Below are 23361 nucleotides of genomic sequence, written 5' to 3' on the forward strand. Positions count from 1 at the left end.
GTAAGTACGAGAGTACTACTTTAAGGTTTTGCGTGAGGGAAAAACTCAATCATTATTTTCAGTGTAAATTCCCATATTCTACTACTACTTTCTTTGTGTTTTTTTGTTGGGATTTTGAGGGAAGAGAATTTTTAATTGAATATTGCTTTTGTTGTGAAAAATATGTAGGAGATATGCAAGTCCCTTAGACCATCTCCAACTCTTGGGCTAAAAGCCAAATTTTTTAGCCCGGAAAATTTAGCTTTTAGCCCAGAAACATCTTTTCTGCTCCAACCCTTCTACCCTAAAATTTTAGCCCGGAATTATTAAAGAATGAAATTAGCCTAAATTTTTTTCTTAAATCAATTTTTATAAAAAAAATAAATATGTAGATTATTGTAAATTAATTTTATGAACATTTTAATCTAAAAAAATTTAAATTCCGATACACATTTCGCATTTAGCCCGGGGGGAAAGCTGGGGGGTATTTGGCCCAGAAATAGCATTTGGCATTTAGCCTAAAATTTTAGCATGGGTTGGAGAGTGTTTGGGGGGGTAATTTGGGGGGTAATTTGGCTTTTAGCCCAGGGTTGGAGATGATCTTATTCAAACCGACAAAATTTGATGAGTAGTATTATACTTATTATTTAATTGTATTTTTACTTGTATCATCTATTTAATAGAGGTATTTCATTTCTATTATAAAAATGGTAAAAATAGATGATAAGAATAACATTTTTGAAATTTGATATACTCACTGAGACAGAGTGATTTCACGTACAATAATGAAGCCTACCTATATATTATTCAAACGCAAGAAACTGACCATACTCTCGTTAATATAGATGGTTTCATGTATAAAATGGGGCATACAACTATTACATCATAACAACCACGTAATTAGTTAGTTTTGTGTGCTTAAATAGTGTATAAAGATAAATTAATAAAAGGAGACTGGTGTTTTCTGAATTGGGCACAGCATGTATGTGGATGAATCTCTTGAGCAAGAAAGAGAGGGTCTTGTGGCAACGTGGATTAAACTATTTGTTTGGAAACACCCCATGTTATTGCTACATTGCCAAACAAATCAAATTGTAACACCTCTGACGTAATAATTGGCCACCTGGTTCTTCATCAATTCCATGCAATGGCCAAGCCGGCCTAGCCTAGCACTTGGTTTTCTAGACCATATATATGGGACACTTGAGATTAGTTTTTTTCTTTTTTTTTTTTGGGTAAACTTGAGATATCCCCCCCTCCCTTCCATATGTTTCAAGCTCGTTTACTCATATGTAATCAAAATGGGAAGAATTAAATTGAAGATGAACTGGAAGGAGATGACTTAGAATTGATTTATGTTGAAGTTGTTTATTAAAACCTTATGGAAACGATTAAAATTAGTATAGATTCTATATAAATTGTTTACTAATTCACTTGAGTTTTTGGTTAAATTTTATATGCTATTTAATAGAGCAAAAAAATGTTAAGCACACTGGAATTTAATTATTTTATTTTATTTTAATTATTGTTATTAATATTGTTAAATGTCATTAAAATGGGTACCAGTTGGTGGTGTTGGGTTAATGCGAACGGCAATTTTAGGATTTTAGAAATAAGTGAGGGTAGAACGGGGAGGAAAAATTCATTCTGATTCACCAAAAACCCATAATTAAATTCCCACCTAAATGTAGGGAATTTATTCCTCTAAATTTTGGAGTTGGATTCCAAAATTTGCGTGGTTCTCACCAACCTTTTGAATTTCCCAATATTTAATAAACATTGGAGTATCTTGTAATCAAATTTCAACTCCCGACCGATTATCTTTACATAAACATGCCATAACTAGAAGAATTCACTCATAAACCTATGAACCCAATTGAACAAAACAAGTTAGTTTGTCTTTTCTCTCTCCAAATTACTTATACAAGAAGTTTGATTTACAATACTTACTGCAATTCTCAGTCGTTCCTGTGTGCATAACGCACTGAGGATTATTTGTAAATTAAACAAGTGACAACCGAGATTAGAATCAGTAGGCATTGGGCAAGAAGGATGTTTCAATGGGGAAAAGGAAATGTAGCTGCACAGAAGAATAGTAATATCACGTGCAGGGCAGCATTATTGGTGTTTGGCCATTCCGGCCTGGATTTAAACGGGGATTGGAGGTGGTGGGATACATAAATCCACAGATCCCTTCCCTTTCCAATAAGCATGCAGGAGAGAGATAGAGAGGAGTGGATGGGATGGGATAAGATTTGTCCAATTGGGAGAATAATACAATAAAATACAAACACAAATACAAATAGGCTTTGGTTTTGGGACATTGTATAATCGTTTTTGAATCGTTTCCTCACACTTCTAGTCCCATCTCTTTCTCTCTCTAACAAAACACTAACTGGGGTCTCAGTCTTCTGTCTCTCTGGGTGTCTTATTATTTTCTTTTATTTAATATTTTATTTTCTTATATATTATCTTTAATTTCTAGTTGGGATTTTATGTCTTTTTCCTCCCCATGAGTTTCAGACAAATCCCACCTCAATTTCCAGGTAGATTCACAAACACCCAATTTCATATCATATCCCCCCAACTAAAAGGTCGGATTGGATTGGATTGGATTATTGTTACCACTTGGTTTTAATTTGATAGTTTTAAGTAGTAAGTGGAACATGTGGGAAACACATTAATCATAGGTTTTTGTTGTTGGCTTTGTGTGTGTTTGTGTCCTTTACCTTACTACTATTCTATCATGATATGTACCATGCCATTCGTCTCTCAATCATATATTGATGGGACAAGTCATGGATTTTAATAATTCATGGTTAAACATGAAAATTACTATACAGGAAACACATCAAATATAATTAAAGTGGTGGATTTGTGACACTACTTTTTTCACACGTTCAACGATCCGAATTGTCTATGTTTCAGGTATTCTCTTAAAAATCATGTCTATCAAAAATAATTTAAATCTGAAACTATATGACCGTAGAATTAAGGGTTTAGGGTTTCTTTATAGAATTGTCGTCCATGTTTTTACTACAAATGAATGTCTTAATGGTTTTGAATTTGTCTAATTTTTTGCAAATGATTATCTATAAACAATGTTCTAAAAGATAGGCTATTCGAATTGTTAAAGTATATTACGGAAAGGGCCCCACAACATCGTAAAATTATGTAAAAAAAGGTTGTGACATGGATCCGCCCCCATAATTAATAGTGTTTGTTTGATCAACTTTGATACAAATCGAGACTTTATTGCAAATTAACAAATTAGTCATGGGATTTTAATAATTCATGGTTAAAGGTAATGAAAAATTATCATATGATACTAAAACATCAGACCTGTACTTAACTAGTGTTCGTGTGATCAAATTTCAATTTTTTTTTTATATCATTAGAGGATTATGCATCTAAATGATGAGATAAATTGAAAATTTAATTATTGATAATGCGCATAGTTAATTAAGTTGGAAAATTAGTTGTTTTATAACATTGATTGAGAGTTCATATTTGTGCAAAGAGTAAAAAACGTGAAGACTTCGAAAAGGACTTTGTCTGCCCTCCCCATTCCATGCTCTTCCCATGCTCTCCTATTCTGTGGTCACTGTTAAATTACGTCAACATTTTATATTGATTTTTTTATAGAAATAATAAAACAAAAAAGTAATGAGAATATAAAATATTGATGTGGCTTAACCGTGACCACAGAAATAGAAAGGCATGGGAGGGTATGGGATGGGAAGGCAGACAATCCAAGTCCCTTAAAAAATGGAGTCCGCACAAAAATGATCAGGAAAGAGTTACGGATTTGAAGGCTAGTTCAAGGCATCGCATGATTTGAGAACTGGTTCGAGTAATGTGTGGCCTAGATTGAAGTTAGAAAGGCTTATAATTTTTCATATCCAAGAAAGAGTCTCATAAGATCAATCAGTTGTCTACGCAGTACAATTGATTGCTTACGCAGTACCGGTCAAACGATGGAAGGCCAAGAACCGCTTAACAAAGGAAAGCTCAAAACTTTGAACAGAAGAAAGAGGATAATGCTAGAGAGTTCAAATTTTTAAATTAGAATTTGCAAATAAATGGTATGGTTGTTCATAATTGGATTATTACCTAAGCATTAATTAACGTGCTTATTTTCTATCGATGATATATCATCTGACCACAGACGAACCCCAAACGTCAATTCGACGAGCTCCGACACGAAGCTACTTTGCTGGCGAGTTTTGCTATTGTATTGGGGGAAGACCTCGGTAGGGAGGTTCTCGTCGGAGATGGAGGCGTAGTGGGGAGGGAAGTGGTTGCAAGTGATGGGGGATGGGGGAAGGGGTGGGTGATGAGGGGTGGGAGGGCGGGCACATGTAGGGATTCTAGGGAAGACGAATGGGATTTGGTTTTTTTTTTTTTTTATAACTTTTCTTTAAATAATTTTTTTTTTTTGAATTTTTAATTTTCATGTGGATCCCTTAATAACACGTGTAAAATTCGACATTTATATAGTAAATAAACACAAATATCAAATTTAAACTAAAGTATACAGATGTTGAAATTTCGACTATCTTGCAAATATACACCTGTTACGTAAAAGGAAGAAACTTCCCTGAAATCTTTTTCATAAGTATCTCTCAAAGATTATGTTTGGCCAGGTGCTGGAATCCTTGACCATAAAGAAACCTATACACTGGGCGAGGCGAGGTTCTGCCATGTAATGCATAATTCGTCTGCAAACATATTTAATATTTCTGAAAATTAATATTCTGGAAAATCATTTATTAATATCTATATTTTAATAAAAAAAATAGTTTATCTTGTTCAAAGAGACCAGGGAACAAGAGGGGCCTTTGATATACATGGAGAAACCCTTAATATTTTTTGATTTCTGGGAATTTTTCAATTCCCAAGTAAAAAGACGTACACCACCTGGTTCTTGTAAGAGCAATCCGTGAGACTTTGAGCCTCCTTCCTCGTTCCCCACCCCAACTAAAGTCCAGGCCACTCTTTTTCGCATTGATTTCTGCCCAGTTTCAGAGATAAAAGGCCGTTTTTGGATTACTACTAATTATATTGATGTTCTTCTTAATTCACATAATATTTACACGCACAAATCCGACAAGTGTGAAACTATAAAGCATTGCATCTCCTTCTATTGGACCAATAACTACATTCACATCTATCGTAATTGTAAATTAGATGTGATTTCTATGTTTCAAATTTGTATTTCATACTATAAATGCAGAGCCGGCCCTGAAGGTAGCCAAATAAGACCTAACTAAGGTCTCCGATTTATTGGGCTCCAAAATTTTTTAATATATCTATTTGTATTATAAATACCATGAAAGTAAGATAGATGACATGTTGGAGCAGTGGAACTGGTGTAGTGGTTGCTTCATGTTCTCGGTTCGAAACTCGAAGTAGGTCGTAAAACTAAAAGGGTCACGCTATATAGCCCAGAAGACTCCCAACAAACATCCAAATACAAATAGAAAACCAAATCTAAAAGGATTTTTTTTTTTTTTTTGGCCTCTCAACGGTAATATATAAGTAGTGTTTGTATATATTTTTTTATTAGTTTTTAACAGTATTTGATGTAGGAATATATTTTTTTTAATGTATTTAACAAATTTTTTTTTTTTACATATTAGTGTATAAAGCTTCAGCCATTAATGCTCTTTAGGGTCCCAATTCCAAGGCTTGCCTAAAGCCCTCAAATTCTTGGGGTCTGCCCTGTATAAATGCTCTTATCTAAAAACAAAAAGAATTTGGATGCTCTAAGTTTGTGATTTTACTCGACTATGGGTAGAGTGAAATTCCTTATAATCTCTTCGGGTCTGGAAAATGTGGATAAGAGTGGCTTACTATCTGTTGTCCTTTTTTTTTTTTTTTAAAAGAAAAGAAAAAAATCATTTATTCATCATATATTGTACTCCTTAGGCAATTTCAGCTCTGGAATTTTCTAGCATGCTTCGACATGTTTTACTCTGTATTTTTAACTGTTAGTTTTTTTTGTTAATAATATAATAATCAAGATCTAATTATTAAAGGGGTGTGGTATTCACACATTTCATTTTACTTTTCACACATCTTTCTAATTTTTGGCCTTCGGATCAAATAAATTGAAAAAAATCAATGGATAAAAATTAACAAGATGTGTGTAAGAAATAAAATAAGGTGTGTGTAAGAAATAAAATGATATGTGTGGATAGCACTCCCCTTATTAAAACTCTTAAAATATACTAAAGAACACCGTGACATTTTCGCTCAGTTTTCTTTTGTTTTCTTGTGAAAAATATTTCAAAGAAAAGGAAATAATGATCAGATATTTGTCAGGTAAAAAGCTGGGTTTTCTGGAAAAATGTTAAACTTGTACATGTACTGGATTGGAGTGTTCTTACAGTTGAATATTATATAGTTTAATCAGGAATGCATATTATATAGTTTAATCAGGAATGCTTAATCACTCGTATGTGGCTGATGCTGATGCTTCTTCAGATGCATCAGTAGTAGATTAATATAGGAGGGAGGACTGGCCAAACTGGCAAACAGGTACGTACCGACTCAAAGGCCACAAACAATGTATCAAAATCTCAAGGTTGATACACATCCTCTATTCAACTTATATTTCTAATTCAATGGACATGCATGCATGGCACCTAATTTATACTGTTTCATAAATGTCTGATTCTTATTTTGTTCTCATATCACATTCTTAACTGACTAGCCTTCATGCATGCGTATGCAAAATGTATTTTTTGAATCACGGCATGCTACTCGTAACTTACACATTTTAAATATATTTATATGCATAAATTAACAAAGGAAAAGTCAAATATTTGAAGTAAATGAATAATTTTAGATCATGCTAGAAGAAACCACTCATAAACCAATTAAAGCAACTGAATTCATATAATAAAATCGGTCTCTATAGAATTTACATTAAGAATAGAGAAAATAATATTTAATAAACAATTGATTGAATCATATTATTGTTAGCCTATTGTGAGGCTAAGCCCACCCCTCTCTTAGTATAGATAATATCATTAATTTAAAAAAAACTCATTTAATAATTAATTTAATCACATTATTATCTGTGTGCGAAAGACCTTTTTTTTATAACCAGCATTACACGCCTCTTAAGATGTTTTAAACGTGTTTAAAAATAGAGAAAATAATATTTAATAAATAATTGTTTGAATCACATTATTGCTAGCCTATTGTGAAACTAAGCCCACAGCCTCTCCCTTAGTGCAGATAATATCGTTTGTTAAAAAAAAATAATCATTTGATAACTTATTTAATCACATTGTTATCCGCGTGCGAATAACCTTTTTTATAATCGGTATTACACGCTTCTTAAGATGTTTTGAACGTGTTTAAAAATAAAGAAAGTGAATCACATTATTGTTAGCTTATTGTGAGGTACTAATTAAAAAAAAGCACCAAAAAGTAAATTATTAAAGAAATACTGTTAAAATGACAAAAATGCCCCTACTGTATTTGATGTATTATTTTGGAATGCATTTGAAGTTTTTTGTTTTGGGGGTATTTTTATCCAAATCTTTTTGTTGAAGCATGGTGACACCAAATCGCTATTCACCTTTTCCATTCTCTTTATATATAATAGATTAGTTGCATGACAATTAATCGAGAGAATCTATTCTACAATCAAGCATATATATGAACAACAAAGTCTTATTTTACTAAACGGAGTCGGCTGTATACATCCTAGAACACCTTAATTTTAGACCAAGTTTTCTGTTAGCTCCAAGTACTTTATGTCTTTTCTTGGAATCTCTTTCTAAGTCTTTCTAGGTGTTCCCCTACCCTTTTTTTCCATGAGTGTGTGTCTCATAATTGCATCTTCTAATTAACCGAAGCATCTATAGGTATTTGGTTCACATGTCCAAATCATTTTAATTGATTTTCTTTCATCTTATGTTCAATTGTGGCCACTCCGGTTTAACCTCAAATATCCTCGTTTTTAACCCTGTCCTTTCTTGTGTGCCCACACATCCAACGAAACATTTTCATCTTCGGCCGCCACACTCATCTTTTGCATGGCCCAAAAAGAAGCATTAACCGAGGATATGTATCCATTGGTGGATCCATATAGGGAGCCAGGAGGTCCCGAGATCCTTTGGAAACCTGAAGAAACACTTATGATCGACCTTCGGGACCCTCCAACAATTTGGGCAGGTGCAGCGGAGAGGCTTGTTGCCTCCATGGATGTGCAGGCAGTAGTGCTTATGATGATGAAGAAGAAGAGGTTTTTAATTTTTGTTTTAAAAGTCCTACCCAAAACAACAGCGTTTTTGAGCCAAGTCATTATAAAAAATTTAAAAATTAAAGTATCTCCATTTTCTCTACAGAGCCCTGAGAACCTCGATCTTTTCAGTATCCCCAAATTATATTTAAGAACTCCCAGCTCTAATTGTCTTCTAACTTTAAACTCAAGTTACCTTATCCCCCACCATCATTTGCCGTTTCATTGCCTTTAGTTGCCTAATTTAAATTCTTCCAATTTCATATAATCATAAACTCTAGTCCCAACTCCCAATTAATAATATATATATATATATATGTTACATTAACAATTTTTTATCTTTGTAGAGTCACTAATTGTGTTATGTTGCTAAAGAGAATTTGTTGATTTTATTACCTTTGAGATTAATCTTGATTTATTCAATGAACGAAATTCAATAGAAAATAGCGATATGAAACCAAATTAGTCTAATATTATTTTTTGAACTTTTATCTTGGGACCCTCCAATCTTGAAATCCTGAATCCGCCATTGTACATATCACATTGTATAAAAAAAAGGACAAGGAAAATTTCCTCCCTAGCTATTGGTTTGTAGTGAATTTTAAACCAAACTAGAAATGAGTCCTCTGTTATTTTTATATAGGCCAAGTTGCACCGAAGGCATCTATATAACAGAGTTTTCACTTTTGTGTGTTAAACGAGGCAAAATTCCTTACAAGTTTTGGTTTTCCATGTAAAATATATGAACTTCACGTTAAGTTTTGACTCATAAATTTTATATTTTGACATGAATAATCATAGGAAGTTCAAAGCTTGTAACAGTAGGTTTCAGATCATATACAAAACTGATTTGATTTGTTTAACTTGTTCATGTTCTAGGGTTTTGTTGACAAAGCACCAAAAAACATGCATGAAGATCTTTAATTTGATTTGTTTAACCTAGAATCAAACACTTCCTAAACTCTAATATGAGCATGAAAATTAAAATTGAAAGTTTTGAAAACCCAAGTTCGTTCACAAAAAAAAAAAAAAAAAAAAAAAAATCAGAATTTTGAACTAACTGAAAACTAAACGAAACTATAACGACTCAAGAAAAAAATACATGAAATAAAAGTTAAAATCCAAATAAACTGCAAACAAAATACAAATAAAGACATTTGCAATGGAATTGGGAAGACATAAACATCATGTTTACATTCACATTTTTCAGAGATGTGAAAGTGATTTTTGCTTCACTAGAGATACATAAATTTACATAATTATTTACATTTTTCAGCCACGATTAGAGAGCTTTCAGACAAACGAATGGTTTTTGCTTCACTCGGGCCTCGAATAAGAAAAAAATTTCAGTGTGCCGGAACATTGAAATATAGACAATAATATTTTTTTTTTTTTTTTGTTCACTCCTCCTTTTTCTGGGAATTACAACATGTGGCATATGATGATCATACTTTACCCAATATAAACCAACATGCATGGGAACGGAAAACCATCTGGGATATACCAAGTTGGTGGCAAACTTCCAGATATTTCCCGTCTTTTTCAAAGCTACAATATTCACTTTTCAATTATTTGACTCAGTGACAAAACCAATATTTTAAAAAAATTAATTAACAACCTTATCAACATTAGCATGCTGCGTTTAAGAATAATTTGAATCCCAATACACGACCATGCATGCATGATGTAAATTGATAGGATAAATTGATCGAAAGTATAAAACGAATGTTTGGTTTTTCCCCTAACTTCATCACAAATTATTTTGTAGACTTCAAGATACAATTTTGACCAAGAAATCTGTATTTGGCGAATAAGAAGTTTTATCCGTTAAGTTGATGAAACCAGTGTGTTCTCTTCTTCTGTACAAGTTCAAACTCCTGTAATTTAAATACGTTTATTCTTAAAACATTAGCTATATAAAAAAAAAATTAAAAATTACTTAGGGCTTGTTTGGTAGTCTACTTGAATTTAACTTTTTAAACTCAAAAACATTTTTTAAGGCATTAAAAACTTGTTTGGTAAAATTATTTTCAAAAACTGAACTCAAGACTAACTTAAAATAGCATATTCTCTAAAAGCACAAAATGAATTTTAAAGTTTCTAAACTTAAAACCCACATATTTCTTTTCTCTCTCTTTCCTCCCTTCTCACTCTAAATCTATCTCTCTCTTTTTCTTCTTTCTCCCTCTCCTCTCTTCAGCTCTCTTATTTCTCTCCTCCTTTTCTATGTCTTTTCTTATCCTCTCTCTTCTTTCTCTCTCCTCTGATCCTCTCTCTTCTTTTTCTCTCCTCCGATCCTCTCTTTTTTTCTTTCAACTTTCTCCCTCTCTTGTGACCCCTCTCTTTGGATCTCTTTGAGCATTTTAAATTTTAAGATTTAAAAACAATTTCAAATCTCATACCAAACAAATTTTTTAATTTTAAATAAAATTATTTTCAAGAAAAGTTTTTAAGAAATATTTTACAAAATGACAAAAATTTTAAACAAGATACCAAACACGTTTTAAATTAAAAAAATAATATTTACAAGATATATGTATTATATGAGTATTATTTTATATACACCCACACTTTTTGAATTCATATTAATTAAAATAACTTTCTTTTCAATTTCAGCTGTCTATGAAAAGTGGGGACCTTGGTCCTCACATGAAGAATACATGTCTTGTAATGGACCACACATTTTGGAAACTGTTCGCACCTGCAAATTTATGGAGCCGATTTCTCAGACCTAATAATTTCTTAGTGATGCCACCTTAATTAATGTACAGTATAATATATATTTTTTATTTTTTAAAAATGACAATTGATGATAAGTCACGGTTATATATAGATAGTGGAATGCAACATATATATGATATATTTCCGAAAAGTTTAGGTTTGCCTGGAATTTTTAACCTAATAATTGTAGTCGGTGAGATCTCTAAAAACTTGGAACGTGGCTGTATAATGGCGAACACACTGTTTTAATCAACTTGACTAAATTCAAATTTGCTTCATCACTATCTTTTAAAACAAGACAATTAATTTTCTATTTGTAGGACACTTCAAAATTTCAAATGCAAATTAGCTAAAACCACCATCTTTTTACCTTCTATAAATTTTTCTTAATTTTTGACCTTCGGATTGAATGAATTGAAGAACATTAAAGGACTGAAATCAACAAGAAAAAAGTTAGCAAAAGTTCTGACACATCAGACAAAAAATAAAATTTCCCAATAAATTATTAGTTGGCCTGCAATTTGGAGTATTTAAAATCTCAGAAACCAAACACCAAAGTTTTCTCTCATCACACCCATCTCCCTCTCTCTCTCTCTCTCTCTCTGCCCTTTTAGTGAGCTTACTAAAAATACAGCAATGAAACAAAGCATGCATGATCAAACATCTGGCACTTTAGACTTTAGAGTTACAAAAAATATTCAAAGAAAGCAACCATAAATATTCATATATTAGCCAACTTCCAAGCAGCCAACTAACTCAAAGCCAAGAAAACTAAATTAATGCTTTGTTTTTTAGCAGTAATCCGATCTACTGTACCAAAAACGGGACGATAAAAATCTGCATCGAGTACACATCTCATTTTTAGTCGCCAGCAAAAACTCTGCTAAAAAGCTGTTATATATATATATATATACATGGATAAAATGTAGCAATTTCCCAAGGCAAGGCATATGTCATTAGCAGGAGCAAAATCAATGTGTCACCAATTCAATCACAGCCACGAACTTTGGGGAATCAACAAATTAAAAAACTGCATGATCCAAAACTGTATGGAAGAAGTCCACGTCTCCAAACTCTCTGGTTTTCTGGTCTGCCCTTAAACGGGAGGGTCATGAAACCAATTCCCCCTTCCTCTTCCCCTATCAGAAACGGCATGCGAGGGCCAGGGCCCATGAGATCAAATGTTTTCTTTTCCGAAGTGGACCCTAACAGTTGGACCCACAAGGCCAATCGGGTGTGCATACTGCATGTCTCTGCATGTCTGAATAATTTTTACCTTCCCCCTTTTATCGTGGTGAATTCGAGCAAATAGAGGAAAAAGAGGAGTGAAAAATGGAAAATCAGAAGCACATGGGTGACGCAGTTGAGTTTCTGACACGTGGCATGAGATACTGTAGCACCGAAAAATTCACTGTAGTGTGTGGATGACGTGGTGGCCCGTGGTGGCGTGGTGGGTTTTCAGTTATAGGGGTGGGACCATAAACCATATTGTAGGTTTTTGTAGAGGGAAGCTGGAAGAAAAGTACCCTACAACTAGAGGCCATGACCCTAAAATTGCCAAGGAATTTGAGGAAGATGGGACATGGGTTGTGAAAGGGACTCTGTCAACTTGCCTTTCAGAGGGGATATGGCACTTGCAAAATCTTTGCAATGTTGCAGCAGCAGCAGCAGCAGCAGCATGCGTTACACTACGTACACTGCAGTGCATGAGTTAGGTATCTACTGTTTTGATAATTGTTATGCTATAAAGTTGGAACTTATTTACATATCAATTACATGTTTGTGGCAAGTGCCAGCAGGATAACGTCATGTCTAAGTTGAGAATATAAGAAGACAATATTGTCCTCTTCATGTTGAGTGGTAAATTAGCATGTTCTTTAATTAAGCAATAACTACCTGTGTACGACCACTTAGTAATATTATCTAGTGGTATTCTTCTTCCCTTGTAAGTGAGAGGTCTTAGATTCGATTCTCGCCGCAAGTTTGAACCACATTATTGCTAGCCCATTGTGAGGCTAAGTTCACCCATTTTTTTTAATGTAAATAATATCGTTTGTTCAAAAAAAAAAAAAAAAAAACTACATGTGTGTGGATTCGTTTTGGGATCCCCTCAAAGGTAGCATTCTCTTATGGGTTAACAAGATCGTAGGACTCCTGTTTCTACATCGAAAACTGGGCAAGACAAGTTTCACTAGTAATAATAAGGTTCATATAGACGCTAGACGCTAGTTGAGCGGTGAGTTGGAACTTAGTGTCCTAGGCAAATTTATTTAACTTTATTGTATATTGTATAAATAAGTGCTACTTATATTTTAAAAAAAATACATAATTGCATTAGGATCCATAAATTATAAAATAAAATAACATATGAATTATAAAGTATTAAAACATAATACAAAAATGAAAGTTATCTATTTTTTGTGTAAGTGAGTCACGACCTAGGCGAGATTTGGCCGGGCTAGGCATGACCTAGGAGGGCGCCTAAGCAGGTCTAAGCGTTCGTTCTTAATTTTCAAAAACCTAGGGACTAATCAAGACAGTGACCAACTACCTAGCGCCTAGGAGGGGCCTAGACGGTGTTAGGCAGAGATTTTTAAAATAACATCTAGACAATTTGTATTAAACCTTTCACCTGTGAGGGTGGTTAGATTGGTCGGTGTTAGACTAATTTGTGGTTTATATGTTGTTGAAGCATGTAGGGCTTGTAAGAGTTTATAACAAGCTACTCAATCTTGAATTCTTGACAACCAGGTTAGGATGAGATCGACATTGAAAATATGAACAAATCCATTAAGGCTTTGACATTTGATAGGCTGCATTGGTCACTAGACTCACTAGTCACTACTAAGCTCACATCACATTGATCTGAATAATTCAATAATGGAATATGTCATCGCGCATGCCAAATGAATTGCTATCACTTATTGGTATGAAGCAGCTCTTAATTTTGTCTTCCTAAAAGTCTTAAATGGAACAGCGGCGTTGCATTCGTCATTGTCACAAAATATTATCAATTGATAACAAAATGACGTGTAATCATGTTGGTCTCACTGGGTTCCTCTATATATACCGAGGTATAGTGAGTCACTCTACAATTACCAGGAGATGACAAAAAGCTAATAAAAACAATCAAGAAAAACCATGAAATAAAGGTTACACTTGTAAACTGATTGTGATAGTTGATGCATCAAAAGATGCATATAATGTTCATATAACAAATAAACACAACCAGTTTTGAGTTAATCATACTTAGCATATAATAAAGTAGGCCAGTGGATGTTTATATAAAAAGACTTTCACATCATAGAAGAAAGATTTCACCTTCAAGATGGTCTTAAATGGAAGAAGACCCACAGCACCAAAGTTTGAAGTTTGAACAATGAACCGACCTTTTCCCTTGATCCCTTCCCTGCCTAACTTTTGAAGAAAATGAGCCGAAATGGGACCCCATCAATCGATATCAGCACATTATCCACAGTTAGTATAAGCACGTTCTTTATCTGACATGCATGTCATTTCCTTTGTCTTATGTTACATCTGTTTTCTTGCACTAAGGTCATCTCTAATAGAGAAGGTTAAAAGTCTAAAAGCTAAAAAATGATTTGATTTGTCAGATGACTCATCTCTAATCAATAGCTGGACTATAATTCTATGGAGCCTACCAGGTCATTATCTGGCGAAATGGCCATCAGGCTGGCCAAATGTAGGCCCTCTACTATGGCCCTTTTTTGGGGTTCAACTCCTCAGTTGCAATATTTGATTCAAATCCAACTGCTATATTTGAAAAAATCCAATGGTAGTTTAACTAAATTACCAATAAATTTAAAGTATAAACTTAAAAGTAATAAATTATTGAGAGATGCTATATTTAGCCCATTTCGGTTGGAGATTGTACATTAGTATGATCTGACATTGTTCATTAAAAGATAATTTTTGCAGGACTATAATTCAGGACATAACTATGTATAGCCCTTTAGGTTGGAAATTGTCTAAGCGTCCTGCTCCTTTGTTAGGCAGGTAACAAAATAATTGGGGGGCTCATTTGTGATTGTGTCTATAAAGGGTTTTTGTACGATGAAAAATGTTTCTGATTACGTTTGACAACAAGCTTTTGAAACGTTTCTGATTATGCTTTCACCAGAAACCACGTTAAAAGCGCTTATGAGTTGTAAGACTTTGAAGAAGTACTTTCAAGTGCTTTTAAGCCATTGAATCTGAGTTTGTGTACACTCGCCGAAGTTTTATAACTTGGACCTGGCATTTAATTTAACATAATGGAATGGGTTTTTGGGCTGTGGCACTGGCTTTGTTGACTGCAGGCTTCATAGAAAGTATAGTAGATCCCAGGCCCAAGTTAGACATGCCATTAAACTATTGGACCTGTCCTATACATGTTCTGTCTCTTTTGGGTTTCCACAATTCTTCTTCCTTTTTATTTTTTCCCCTTCGAATACTGGCCATATTACTACTCTAGTCTAATAGCGCATTTACGTAACCGTAATGAAAATATGAAGAATTAAATTGAGGAGGAATTGAAATGAAGAGAAGTTAGAATCGGATTTTTGTTGAAGTCGTTTACTTAAATATTTTGGAATCATAATAGAAATGACACTAATTCCATAAAATTGTTTACTAATTCAGCAAAATCGGAATATAAACCAGTATGATTACTAAAATGTCCTTGTCCCAAATTAAATATTTTATATACTTTTTTCAATAAAATTTGATATAATATATAATAGTAAGAAAAAAATTAGATTGCTTTTTTATTTCATAGACACTAAAATGCTTTTGTTGATTATTTTTATACAAATTTAAGTATTTACTCTAATATTTAAATTTTCTTGCTCAAGTTGTAGTTTCTTCTCTTCAGTATATGCATGGAGTTGTGCATAATGTGAATTAGTATGGAAATAAAAAAAAGAGTAAGGAATTGTGCATAATTAAACTAAGATTAATGTGTTTATAAAGGATAATTTTAGAAATAAAAAAAGCAAGTAAGGGCATAAAGGGAACCAAAGTGTCATTCCGATTGCCCAAACAATGAGGAATCCAAATACCATGTTAATCTAAGGAATCCAAATCCTCCAAATTTTGGAATTGAATTCCAAAATTTTGTGCGGGTCCCACCTTTTCTTTTACTCCACAAGTTTAGTAAACAAAGATATACCCCGTAATCGGAAATCAATTCCGTGTTTTGATTCCAATTACGGTTACATAAACATGCCTAAAATAAGAAGAGGAAGAAGAGTTTTAAGGCCAGAATAATGGATTGAAGAGAAAGACCTATCAAGAATAATTACCACTTACGGGTTCCCACAATCTGTGTATCTGAATATTGTTTTGGGCTTGCCGACAGTGATAGGCTTTAGTTCGTCCTTGTAATGTGATTTTTCTTACGAACTTCATTTGGTTGGAATTGTTGATATTCGTTCCTGTTGGGTTTGGATCAATCTTTTTTCTACAAAACTAAATCATAGATAAAATATTCATTGTTTGCAATGAGCTTGTAGATAAAGTAGTTAAGAATGTTTTACCTCGCATCCGATATTATATGCTCAAAATTTCCATGCCCAAGATTCATTATTTGTAATGAATTTGTAACTCAAATATTTAACAGTTAAGAGTATTTACCCTTGCACTGAAAATCTTGTGTTCGAATTCTCCTTCTTCATTATCGCTGGCATAGAAAAAAAGGGTCATTGTTTACAGAAAAATGTGATGCCCTTTTAGGTTTCTGCCGCCAATTTTAAGGCAAACCATGAACTTTCATCGAGTGTGAATGTGTTGATATGATTAAGATAGTTGAGAAAGGTCATGGTAAGTATTGGGAGATCCATTTTTACAATGATCTTGATCTCTTGTTTCCTCACTTCTTCAAGCCATTCTGGATCTTCACTGTTTTTGAACCTCAAATCTACATGGTGAGCACCTGCCAACAACCAATAACCCAAATATACATGTTACTACAACACATTCTCCTTTAGTTTTTTTTTTATTATACAATCATGGTGGCTTTAGACCAGAAAGATGCACTATGAGCGGACTACTTTATTTAGACAATGTTAAAATGAAAGTTAGAGTCCGTCCTAAAACTAATCGCTAATAGAAAAAGTAGTCCAATCTCTTATAAGTCCATATAAAATTTCTTTACTTTTCAGTGTTTGACAATTTTCATATTCTCACAAACTTAGCCTTATAAAATTACATTGCATTTTTTTTCTCTTCACATTTCAACAATTGAGATTTGAGAAAGAAAAAAAGGTGTTCTCCATGATGAACCCAAAGCTTAAAAATAAAAAAAATGCACTCAATTTCGCTAAGAACACAAAGGATGAGTAAGAGTTCATACTCAATAATGTTCGTTGCCGATTTATAAAACTTTGCGTTTATGATTGGAACTATTTATATTATAAATCTCTATAAAGATCGCATCTACAAAAAAATAAAGTCAAACTAAGATCGTTTAGTCATCGAATTGTATAAAAACAAATGAACATAATTAGTAAAAACATTACAAACCGTCTATGCATTTGTTGCAATATCAACTAAACAAACTTAGTTTTAATTCATTTTTTGCAGAGATGATCTTAATAAAGTGATTCATAATATGAACAGTTTCTGATCATAAAAATAAAGCTTTATGAGTCAAACATGAATAATTTTGAATAAGAAATCATACTCATCATTAAGTAGCCACACATTGTACTTTGACTAATGAACTTCAAATTTTGAATACAATCGTTGTTTAATCCCTCACGTGAAGTACCCCTAAATCCCCAAGTAGAAACCACAACCACACGATTGGTGAAGACAATTAATCCCAATAGAAAAGCCGAATCACCGCCGCCAGTTACTGCTCGCCGCGTTTTTAGTCTCACCTAATCCCCACCTCATGCAATCATTCTCGCCATCGTCCTTCCTCTCCTTTCCTCTTTACACACAGTCCCTGCGCAAGCTTAACACTCTGTACTCATCAAATCTACAACTCTCCACTTAGTGGACGCCATCAAAATCTCTCTCTCCTCCTTCCCTCTCTCTCTCTCTCTCTCTCTCTCTCTCTCTCTCTCTCTCTCTCTCTCTAGGGTTTCCGGTATGGACAAAACGGTGGGTTTCGGTATCCCCTGAACCCAAAGCTCCCAAGTTTCCATCTTTTTGATCTGATTTTTTTTCAAAAATTTTGGAATGCCGAGGCAGCACAGCAATTTGGGGATGGATCTGATGATCCCTGGAAAAATCCGGAAGCGGGGTTGTTCGTCGTCGGCGTCGTCGTCATCGTCGATCATCCAGAACTACAGATTCAAGCGGGCGATTCTGGTTGGGAAGAGGGGCGGATCCAGTACGCCCGTGCCCACTTGGAAGCTCATGAGCTCCAGGTCACCCACTGCCTCCGCATTGCGAGCCATGGACTCACCCAACTACTCCCAGAACGGCGGCGCCAGGTCTAAGCAGCAGCAGCCCGTGTCGGCGAGGAAGCTCGCCGCTACGCTCTGGGAAATGAACGACATGCCGTCTCCGAGAGTGAAAGAGGGGTCGGACGAGAGGCGGCTGAGGAAGATGGAGGCGCGTAATCGTAAGGCCAGAGAGAGGGAGAGGATTGCGAGATCGGCGCACTCCGGTTCTCTGCCGCCCCATCTCTCCGATCCGTCTCATAGTCCCGTTTCCGAGGTGGGTTTTCTCTATGCTTCTAGTTCTGTTTGGTTGCTGAGAAAATTTGCGGGAATTTGATGGAAAATGTAGCTTGGGTTTTAATTTGAAGTTTTAGTTTTTAAGTATCTTTTTTGAGATTTTTCGTCCCAGCATACATGTCTTATACTCATCATGCTTGCGGCAATTTGATCTTGTTGTTTGATAGCCAGTTGATTGTAACGTTTTGGTAAATTTGGAGTTTTATGTCTCATTCGAAAACTTTTTGTTAAATTTATAGTACATTCGATCCTTCTGATATTTTTGAAATTGGTCAGCATCTGTTAGGCATATCGGTTGAGAGATTGACTGCAATTTTTTTCGTGCTGTGTGTTTTCGTTTTGTAGAGGATGGATCGGTCTGGAACCGGTAGTTTCCATAGAAGGGCGTCGCCCATTTCGCAGAGGCGGCTCAGGCTCACAGACCATCATGCTGGAATGTTGGATTCTCATGGCAATGGTAGCTTAATGGAGGTGAGTCAGTGATCCACCTTATTCAGGAAGGAGTGTGCCTCACTCTTGCTCATTTGAAGTAATCACATCTGCGGATTTTAACTTTTGTTAATTCAAATCAGATGATTGTTTATTGGAATTTCAACTGTATGATTAGTTAATGTGGACGATAGTATTTTTTTCTTCTCATTTTTTGTTATACAGGTTGAGACTAGATCACGAGCCCAGACGCCTACTGCTTCTACAGCCGGAGCCAAGACACGTTTGAAAGATGTTAGTAATGCTTTGACCACGTCTAAAGAGCTACTGAAAATTATCAACCGTGTTTGGGGTAATGAAGATCGACCTTCGTCAAGCATGGCCCTTATCTCAGCGTTACATGCTGAGCTGGAGAGGGCTCGTTTACAGGTCAATCAGCTGATCCAAGAACAACGCTCGGACCAGAATGAGATCAACTACCTTATGAAGTGTTTTGCTGAAGAAAAGGCAGCTTGGAAAAGCAAGGAGCATAAAGTTGTCGAGGCTGCCATTGAGGCTGTTGCAGGAGAACTTGAGGTAGAGAAGAGACTGAGAGGGAGGTTCGAAAGCATGAACAAGAAACTCGGGAAAGAACTGGCAGAGACAAAAGCCTCTCTTGTTAATACGGCAAAAGAACTTGAAGGTGAAAAGAGAACAAGAGAGATCATGGAACAAGTATGTGATGAATTAGCCAGGGATGTGACTGAAGATAAAGATGAAGCAGAGGAAATGAAGAGGGAATCTGCAAAAGTTCGTGATGAGGTTGAGAAGGAAAGGGAGATGATGCTGTTTGCTGACTTGTTGCGTGAGGAGAGAGCTCAAGTGAAACTCTCAGAGGCAAAACATCATCTTGAAGAGAAGAATGCAGCCGTTGATATGTTGAGGAGTCAACTTGAAGCCTTCATGGGAAGTAAGGCAACCAAAGAAAAAGGACGCAGTTCTACTCATCTGAATGACGAAGAAATTTCTGCGTATCTAAGTAGAGCTCATCTTGGTTCCCGTCAGGATGAAGAAAGAGATGAGGATGAAGGAGAAGTTGAAGACGGAGTAGAATGCGAAGAGGATTCTGCTGAAAGTGATCTTCATTCCATAGAGTTAAGTATGGGCAACAACAGCGAAAGCTACAACTTGAATCACACTTCAGCAGCCACTCGTGATCCAAGGTGGGCAGCACCTTATGTTGAAGAAATCAAAGGGAGCAAGTGTACTTCTGGGAAGCCACCGAGAAGAAGCACTTCTTTGCAAAGAAGTATATCAGATGGAGTGGAATGGGGCATGCAAACTGAAAGGCTCCAAAATTCAGGAGACGGGATAGATTGGGAGAGGTTTCCTGAACTGGAGAGGCAAAGGCAACGGCAAGGAAAAGGTTGTGCAAACGAAATGCAAGGACATAAATCATCAAGGGGTATTCGGGACCAAATGTTGTCTGGTTCTAGGCTTGGACCTGCTAGAGTTCATGCTAGTCCCACACGGCAATGGGGGCAGCCATGGCCTTCGAGGGATCCTACCGGTACATTTCAAGATAGGCCTCCCAGCGTGCAAGGCAGTGGTTCGAAGTCAAGATTGGGGGAAGTGAGAGATGAAGGCCAGAATGGCAGAAGGTATAAACGGTGAAGCCTTTTGTTTGCCACGGTCGATGCTCAAATGCAGGGTAGCGCTGTAGAAGGCCATGCTTTGAGGAAGGCGATTTGAATGATGAGAAGCAGCGTTTTGGCCCATCGATGCTTTTGGCTTGTGATCACCAGGAGCTGCTAAGTTGCAGTAATCGCTGCTCATTCTGCGCTACACCAACGCCATTTTCGCATAAGAAGCTTGTTCTGTGGATTTTCAAAGAAAGCTGTGACAATCTAGTGAGCTTGCCCTGTACAAAAGCTTCTAGTATTTATGTCTCAGTTATATAGAAACATTATATATTTGCTTCTTTTTCTTTTTTGTTTCTCTTTCCTTTATGCTAATCGTAATCCGTATTTACCTTATTTCTGGTGTTTTTTTAGACAGTAATTTTGCAACATTTTGTGTTTTGAAAGGACATTGTGCTTCTGGTTGTAGTGAACAAACAATTTTGCGCTAATCAAATGTTTACAATTATGTGTCTTTCTCATCACGTAACGCATAATTATATACAGTCGATTTGAATTTAGAAAACCGGTTACACCTAATAATCTTTCCAAATTCAGTGAACTTTTGACTGTAATTATAAACCCTAAAGAAATTTAATTGTCCAAGGTCACTTTTAGTCAGTCAAAGAATTTTGGCACATATTATTTTATGCGCTTATTTAAATTTAATGGATATGGTTAGAGGACAGCTTTTCAATTGCGTATACGGAGGCAGGAGATTCCTAATAATTTGAGGGAATTATACGGAGATGGGTGAAGGGTTCTCTGCTTGTGCAGTTGGGAAGGGTGGAAGATCATTGTGCTGGCTCGTTTGGAAATACATTTAAAAGTTAAAATGATTGAAAGTGTTTAAGAGAATGTTTTTAGATTCCAAAAACACTTCAAGTGTTTTTTGTAGAAAACACTAAGTTTTTTCATGATTCACTTGCATTTTTACTGAAGATTGGGTCAAAAAACATATTCACTAAAAGCGTTTTCAGCTATTTTAATAACAGTTCAAACGAGCCAACAATTGGGAGCAAACAAAGATTTATAACCAAATTATAGGATAAGTACAACTTTTTGCTTTACCCTGGTTGACTGGGTCGGACTGATTCCACAAACAAATCTAACGTTGGTTTGATCAATTATATAATATAGACAGGACGCCACTGTGAAGTCTAAATCTAATAATATAGTGGTATGTAAAATAATTACAACACGTAACACTGTATCATTGGTCTGCAACATCACAATGTCATCTCGGAGATGTAGGTAAGTGTCACTCCCCAATCCGCGGTTTTGTACCAAAACCAGATTGAGATTCACTTCGGATGTTGGTGGTGGCGGTAATGCAATTACCGAAGTGAATCTCAATCTGAAACCATATCCAACACCGCTACCACCAAAACTGCGGGTTGGGGCGTGATGATAGTAAGTCCTTCCCCTAGTTGGCTGGCTTGATCTGCACAAAAAAGATTACATAGCTACAGCATTCTGCAATTTTCTACTTTTGCTAATCGGAAATCCGCAAAATACTTATACATGTATTTAATACAATCGTCATCTGACGGTCAGAAACCAGCAAATATGAGCTTTTGTGTTAGCCCTCTTCAACGCACCAAACCAATTAAACTCAACTACTTGTGTTCCAATTCCATGATAATTACAAATGGGAAAAATAAAATCCATTAATCGAAAAATAAAAGGCACTGAAAACCCTATCAATCTGATTCTTTACGAACAGAAAGACAGAAGCAGCTGCAGCCGTTTGATCTCAATCATCATCGAGGAGCTTTCTGAGTCGGTCTTTGACGAAGTCCCTTCGAGCCTTGACCCGGTCTTGTTGTGGGCCCACGTTTGCCAGCGATAGGTGAGCTCCAATGGCGAAGAGCGCCACCCCCGTTACGAAACAGAACGCCGTCACGGCCAGCTGCTTCCGCGTCGGTGGGTAGGACCACACCACCATTCTCTCTCCCTCTCTCTCTCTCTCTCTCTCGGTTTTGCGTTTGCAGTTTTCGGCGCCGTTATAATTATATGGCTAAATTTCAGTGTTGATCCCTGTGGGTTATTCCAAATTTCACTTTTATCCATGTTAATTTTCATTGTGTCAATTTTGACCCGTTATTTTTGTCAGAGTGATAATTTTGACCTTGTTGTTTACTCTAGTTCCAATTCAACGAGAAGTCTTTGCAATTTACTGTTCATTTTCTTGGCATATCAATCATATGCAACTTACGTTGTCGTCAGGGGCATTTCAATTCCTATAAATAGTTGCATAACCATGATTTAAAACCAATGAAGGGATGATAAAGAATTTCTGGGACTGTTCATAAGTTCAATTTCACATATATAGCTCAAGCACTATTACAACTCTGTTCACTATCTGTGCCTGACTGAACAACGATGGAGTTCAAATTTCTTTTTTCACTAACTCATTCTGACAGGTTCGACCCTAGGACTCTTTGTAGAGTTGTGTCTTTTAAAAGACTTGAGTTTCTATACATTCTTAGGAAAAATAATGAAAATTACTTGAAAACTTTGAGTTTTAACCACAAGGACAAAATAAAGGGTAAAGTGAATAGTACTAGGATTGACTTTTTAGTGTAAAAATGTAGTTTTTCTTTAAAGTGAACAGTATCGGGAA

At 35.4% G+C, this 23361-nt stretch overlaps 2 protein-coding genes across 2 annotated transcripts; one reads left to right on the forward strand and one right to left on the reverse strand.

The window, feature by feature from the left end:
• Positions 1–17822: 17822 nt before the first annotated feature.
• Positions 17823–21092, forward strand: LOC126600908 (uncharacterized protein At5g41620-like). The gene is made up of 3 exons (XM_050267615.1): positions 17823–18628; positions 18994–19119; positions 19303–21092. Exons 1-3 carry the CDS (start codon positions 18146–18148, stop codon positions 20728–20730), a joined length of 2037 nt encoding a protein of 678 aa, XP_050123572.1. The 5' UTR covers positions 17823–18145; the 3' UTR covers positions 20731–21092.
• A 1117-nt stretch (positions 21093–22209) lies between these two features.
• Positions 22210–22738, reverse strand: LOC126600916 (uncharacterized). Its single transcript, XM_050267620.1, has one exon. The coding sequence runs from the start codon at positions 22681–22683 to the stop codon at positions 22492–22494; it is 192 nt and encodes a 63-aa protein (XP_050123577.1). The 5' UTR covers positions 22684–22738; the 3' UTR covers positions 22210–22491.
• Positions 22739–23361: the final 623 nt, after the last annotated feature.

Source organism: Malus sylvestris, chromosome 14 (genome assembly GCF_916048215.2).
Source record: "Malus sylvestris chromosome 14, drMalSylv7.2, whole genome shotgun sequence".
Classification (NCBI taxonomy): domain Eukaryota; kingdom Viridiplantae; phylum Streptophyta; class Magnoliopsida; order Rosales; family Rosaceae; genus Malus; species Malus sylvestris.